Source organism: Tupaia chinensis, unplaced genomic scaffold (genome assembly GCF_000334495.1).
Source record: "Tupaia chinensis unplaced genomic scaffold, TupChi_1.0 Scaffold149011_1, whole genome shotgun sequence".
Lineage (NCBI taxonomy): Eukaryota > Metazoa > Chordata > Mammalia > Scandentia > Tupaiidae > Tupaia > Tupaia belangeri.
In genome coordinates, this window is record NW_006208857.1 from 950,934 (window position 1) to 957,209 (window position 6,276).

The 6,276-nt window shown below is 53.1% G+C and overlaps 1 protein-coding gene across 6 annotated transcripts in view; it reads right to left on the reverse strand.

The window, feature by feature from the left end:
* Positions 1-1,327, reverse strand: part of CD27 (CD27 molecule) — an 8,192-nt gene extending 6,865 nt beyond the window's left edge. The window contains exons 1-2 of one of the 6 annotated variants that reach the window (XM_027769225.1): positions 951-1,321; positions 673-804 (exon numbers count right to left, since the gene is read on the reverse strand). In XM_027769225.1, coding sequence (XP_027625026.1) covers positions 673-804; positions 951-1,086 — 268 coding nt within the window. In that variant the 5' untranslated portion in view covers positions 1,087-1,321. Of the gene's footprint in view, positions 1-672; positions 805-950 lie in introns of those variants that run through there. The other 5 variants (XM_027769224.1, XM_006170829.3, XM_014585140.2 and 2 more) reach the window with 5 other exon arrangements.
* Positions 1,328-6,276: the final 4,949 nt, after the last annotated feature.

The following is a 6,276-nucleotide window of genomic DNA, read 5'->3' on the forward strand; positions in this document are numbered from 1 at the left end:
CGCTTGCGCTCGCCAGACAGACAGAGAGACAGAGAGACAGAAAGCAAGAAATCACCCCCAGGGGGATGGCCACGCCACAATCCCTTCTCCTCTATTCTCCTCTCGGGATCTTGGGCATGCACGCACACGGGCCCGGCGTGAGTTTAGCCATTGCGCTAACTGCTGGTCCCCATACCAACTGTTCTTTAGTGCCTGTCAGGGTGGGAGAGGGACAGCCTCTCGTCCTGCGCCCCATGGCCTCTTTCTGAGTTCCGACTCTGAGTTGCTGCTAGCACTCAGTCTCCTTGTGACTTGTCAGGAATTGGGACCCAGCCCGGACAAGGGTCTGCAAGGGCAGAGGGTGAGAGGCCTGGACGGGACGGGCACAGTCAGTGGTGGTAGGAAGTGGGTGATCACAGGGTGTCTGCCGACGGGAGGGCTGAAGAAGGGCCTGGGGCTGGGGCTGGCTAGAAACGGCTGGGCGGCCGCGCTTCAGCGATGGTACCCGGACACCTGGGCCCTGCTTATCACGTGTGACCTGTGCACGGAATTCCAGGCTAGCCCACAGTCCCTCACCTACAGACATGGGTGCTGAGGTCCACAGAGGGCCAGGGTCACCTTTCCTTCCCTTCCTCAGCCTTGCTCCCCGGACACTTGCCCAGGGCACCGCCCGCGCCCCTGTGCCCCCCTCACCGAAGCTGCAGTGCCGACAGCTCTCGCAGTGCTGCCGGGCGTGGTGGGCTGGCGAGAAGGAGATCCCTGGTAGACACGGGTCGCACTGACTCGCCTTTCGGTGCTGGTCACAGTCCTTCACCAGGAACGTCCCTGAGACAGGGTCACGTCAAAGCCCAGGGCAGGCCCTTCTGTACCCTCTGGGGTGCCTCTTGCTGAGCTCAGGTCAGGCTCACCCTAGGCTTCCCTGAGCCTTCGACCCCGTCCTCCCCACCTGCCCCTACCTGCCGGGCCCTTACCTGGCTCGCACAGCGGGCAGCACAGCCCCTGCTGGGTCTCGTAGTGCTTCTCTGGACAGCTCCTGTGGGCCGGGGAGGCTGAGAGCCCCGCTAAGGTCCCCAGAACACACAGCCAGCAGGGAGGTGGCCAGGCCATGGCTCCTAGCTGGGAGCGCGTTCTGGCTCGGCTGCTGACCGCACGCCCCTCCCTAGCCGCCTGTGTGGGCGCCTCGTCTGCACCAACGGGGTAGCAGCTGCAGTTCCTTTCTGAGTCGTCTGCCTCGGATGGCAAGCTGACCTTCGAGAGTCGCTGAAGCGCTGTTGTGGCTTTTTTTTTTTTTTTTTTTTTTTTTTAGCAGCACCCTCCACCTCTCCCCACTTTCCGCCAGCGAGGGAGCGGAGCGTATCAAAGGGCAGACTTTGTGAGAACACCTGCTGCACTTCAAAGATGTCTCTTCCAGAACACGGGCTCCTTCTTGGCTTCCGTCTCTCTGTGCCCACGAGGCATTTAACCCATCTCTGCCTGCTGCTTTTGTTTATCATGTTTTCTTTCAGTTGGCTATGGGCACGTATGCTCCTCAGAGAGAGAGAGACAGAAAGTGAGAAATCACCCCTGTGGGCGATGTCCACACCGCAGTCCCTTCTCCTTTCTCCACTGGGGTGTGGGGCACATGCGTCTGGCATGGTTTTCAAACTGCTGGGCCTCGGGCTTGAGCCATAAAATCAGCCATGTGGGATCCAGCTGTCTTAAAGTCCATGCCCCCTGCTGGCCCTGCCTGCTGTGCTAACAAGTTAGGATGCTGGGCGTAGAGCCCCCCACCATACCTGTCCACAAAGATGCCCACGTTGCCACCCCGTCCATGGTGTACGAGCGAAGACACAGGTCCTCTCCACTACCGCCATCCCTTCTCTCAGATACAGCCTGTTTAAGAAGGAAGGAGAGTGGGATTGAATACAGATCAACCAACTTTTATTTGAAACTCTTGGGGTCAGATAAGTTTTGGAATGGAGAGTTTCCCAGATTTGAAAAGAAACGTGCTACAAAACACCGTGCTGCAGTTGAAGCATGCTCCAATCAAACATTTGTGCAGCACAACCACGGAATACTTTCAGTTAAGTGGGATGAGGAATGGCTCTAACTAGCTTTGCATCCACCGAGGTTCTGGTCTTATGGCAGTGGGAGTTTGGTGCAGACTGTTTTTGTTTTTTTCCTTTTTTTTTTTTTTTAAGAGGTTTTCGCTACAGGGTGCGTGCACTCGCCAGACAGACAGAGACAGAGAGACAGAAAGCGAGAAATCACCCCCCAGGGGGGATGGTCACGCTGCAACATAACCATTACACTAACCGCTGGTTCCCCAGACTGTTTTTGTTTTAAAGAAGTATTTTTATTTAACTTTATTTATTTTGTAATTTGACCAGAGAGGGACAGAGTGAGAGAGAGAGAGAGGGAAATTGAGAAAGCAAGCCGGCAGGTCTGGGACTTGAACTGTGGTTGGCCCTGTGGGAGTCTAGCGTCCTTAACCACCACGCCACCTGCCAGCCCCAACTACAGACTATTTTTCAAAACTTTCTTGGGACCAGCAGATGGCATAATGGTTACATCACTGGACTTCCACATAGTTGACCACAGTTTGAGTCCTGGACCTGGTGGCTTAAAACTCACACCGAGTATGTGTGTGTGTGTGCATGCCTAAAAATCCTGAGAGGAGAATGGAGGAGAAAGGATTGTGGTGTGGCCATCTCCCTGGAGGAGTGACTTCTTGCTTTCTGTCTCTGTGTCTCTGGCGAGTGCACGCACCTTATAGCAAAAATCTCTCTTAAAAACAAAAACAAAAACTTATTTTTTGTGTGTGAGAGACAGGCAGACAGACAGACAACCCTCACAGGGTCTTCACACTGTGTTGCACCCCCAGCTTCAGCCAGCCCTGGATCCTGGGCACATGTGCATGCCCGGAGTTCTCAGGGAAGGCTCTGGATGTGAACCCGAAACCTTCCCATGAGGTCGTCCTTGCAGAGTGCTGTGTTACTGCTGCACCACCGTCCTGCCCCCGCAGAATTGCTCGGAATTGCAGCCAGGACTTCACGCTCTGGGTGAGGAGATGACATGGGACTTCCTTCAGTCTTCATGCCGGCCAGTGGTCTGGATACCACCATACCCGTCTGCCCTCCCTCTCGGACTCTGCGCACTGTCCTCACCCTGGAACCATCTTTATCCTCCCCTCCTCCCGGCTAGGGCAGTCCCTGGTGTCCAGGGCTCTGGGGCATCTCCTCCTTTAGCCCTTGGGGTGACAGATGCACCCCTGTGTCGTCTTTCCCATTCTGGTTCTGGAATGACTGATCTGGGGATACGGGACGGTGGGCTTCCCCGAGGCCTTGGGGCACAGGGGCCAGCAGCCTCCCCCGGCGCTCTCTGTGACCGAGATGCGGGTGGCTTATTTGCCCAGGACATTTTTCATTCAGGGACTTTGCAGTTTCCATGTTGCTCATAAAATGTCACGCCCTGTGGTCACACCTGTGAGATCTGTCCCCTCTCTATCTCACAGCTCAGTTTCCTTTCTCTTCATTGTTTCCACCCTCTGCCTCTCCCAGCCCTCTAGGGCTCCTCAGGGCCCACCCCAGTGGGAAGCCACATTCCGGCCATTGGAAGAGCTGCTCACGGAAAGGCATTCTCCCGTACTCCAGGTTGTGGTAAAGATCTTCCCTGTCCATCGTAAACCTCAAGGCAGGCGTGGGGGGCCCTCCGGGGATGGAGAGGACCCCGAGAGGAATGGCGAAGAGTGGGGGCCTCTAGGGAGAAACTTGTCCTAAGGGGGCTCGGGGGCCTAGGGTCTGTCTGCCTGACCCCGGCTGCCTGCTCACGTAAAGCCTCCACTCTCCGGGCGCGGCCCGTGGCCCCTGTCCTACCCGTTGGGTCAGGACAGGAGCAGGATCTGCCTGGCTCTCCTGGAGCGCCTTGGTCCTGCCTCCTGGCCAGTGTTCTCGGGGCAGAGGGATCGACTTCCTCCCCCGCCTTCCGTGCTCTTCGCCGGGCCGCCTCTCCAGTGGTCCTGTCCTCTTGCCCGAAGGCCCTCGTGGTGCAGCCTGCTGACCTCTGCCACGAAACCATCTGTCACCCTTTCTCTGTTGGGGTCCGTCTCCCCCCCATACCTGGCTGGGACAGATACATGGTCTCTCGCATCTCTGAGAAGGCCTTATGGCTTTCGAGAGGGCCTGACGGACAAGGCTCAGGCTGGACCAGCAACCGTAGCTCAGTGTCAGTGGGGTCCCATGCTCCTTAGTGCCTCGATAAGACCCAGTTTCTGTCCAGGACAAGTCCTGGGCAGGGCGGGGAGAGGCGGGGTTGTCCGACTTGCACGAGTGGCAGTGGGTCGTCGTTCTCCCGGCCACCTCTAGCCCTGAATCCTCTTTCCGCTGAAGTCCTCCTCTCGTCTTTGCGTCTCCTGGTGTTCCCCTCCCCTCTACCCTGCCACTGGCCCCAAATCTGGGACACGAGACTTCGCTTTTCCTCTAAACCAAGTGTAAATCCAAGGCCGTTAGGTGCGGCAGAACTTTTTTTTTTTATTGTGATAAAATACACAGAACACAAAGTTGACCATTATAACCATTTGTTTCTTTTTTTAAAAAAAAAATAGTAGTCATCCTGACAAGTGTGAAGTCGTATCTTACTGTAGCTTTAATCTGCATTTCCCCAGCACTTAGCGACATTGAGCACATTTTCATGTTGCGTGGCGATCTGAATATCTTTGTTGGAGAAACATCTGTTCTATGGGGCTAGCAGATGGTGTAGTGGTTAAGGTTCTAGACTCCTATGTCGTCAACCACGGTTTGAGTCCTGGACCTGGCAGCTTGAAACTCACGCTAGGTGTGTGTGTGCGCGTGCCCAAGATCCTGAGAAGAGAATGGAGGAGAAGGAATGGCGGCGTGGCCATCCCCCCGGGGGCGGGGATGATTTCTTGCTTTCTGTCTCTCTGTCTCTCCAGCACGTGACGTGCCCTTTAGCAAAACATCTCTCAAACAAAGAAAATAAAGTGACCTCTTCTAGTCTTTTGCCTATGTTTGGATCGTTTTGTATTTCTGTTGTTGTGTTTAGAAGTTCTCTCTATATTAAAGATATTAATTTATCGATATGATCAGATATGTGATTTGGATGTTCGCTCCCATTCCATGGATGATCTTTTTTCTGTTTATATTTTCTTTTGGTGTACAAAAAATGAAAAATTTCACGAACTCCTTCACTTTGCCTAGTTATTCTTTTGTTGCCTGTACTTTCGGTGTTTTATCCAAGGAATCATTGTCAAAACCAGTGTCATGAAGCTTTGGCCCTGTTTTCTTCTAATGGTTTTATAGTTTTAGGTATTACATTTAGGTATTTGATCCATTTTGAGTTAATTTTTGTCTATGGTGTTAGCTAAGGGTCCAACTTCAATTTTTTTTTTTTTTTTCTGCGTGTGGATATCTAGTTTTCTCAGCACTACTTGTTGAAAAAACTGTCCTTCCCCTATTGAATGGTGTTGGCACCCTTGTCAAAAATTACTAAAGCGAGAGCAGCAGTTGGTGTAATGGCTATGTCGCTGGACTCCCATGTAGTTGACCACAGTTCAAGTCCCATACCCGGTGGCTTAAACTCACACCAGGCACGTGTGCATGCGTGCCTAAGATCCCAAGAGGAGAATGGAGGAGAAAGGATTGTGGCATGGCCATCCCCCCTGGGGGGTGATTTCTGGCTTTCTGTCTCTCTGTCTTTCTGGCAAGCGCATGAGCCCTATAGCAAAAACCTCTCTAAAAATAAATTATTGAAGGAACCAGCTTATGGCTTGGTGATTAAGGCAGCTGGATCCCACGTGGCTAACTGTGTGGTTTGAGCCCCAGACCCAGCGACTTGAAAAATGGTGGGTGCATGTACATGTGTACCTCAAATTGCAACAGGAGAATGGGGGAGAAGGAATTGTGGTGTGACCATACCCCCTCCCCGCTTCCTCCAGTGAGCATTACATGCCCGATAACAAATATTTTTAAAAAATCATTTCAGCATATATGTAAGGGTTTATTTCTGGAATATCTATTCTAGCTTTTTTGTTTGTTTAACTTTTAAAAGTTTTGCTATAGGACATGTGTGCTTGCCAGAGACAGAGGGAAAGTGAGAACTCATCCCGGGGGGATGGCCTTGCTGCAGTCCCTGTTTGTTCTTCTCCTCTTGGGATCTGAGGTGCACACGCACCCAGTGTGATTGTCAAGTTGCAGGGTCCAGGACTCAAACTGCCCAGTCGGCCACGTGGGAGCCCAGTGCCTTAGTCACCATGCCACTTGCCGGCGCCTCGGCTTAACTCTGAGTGGAAGAACGTCGTGT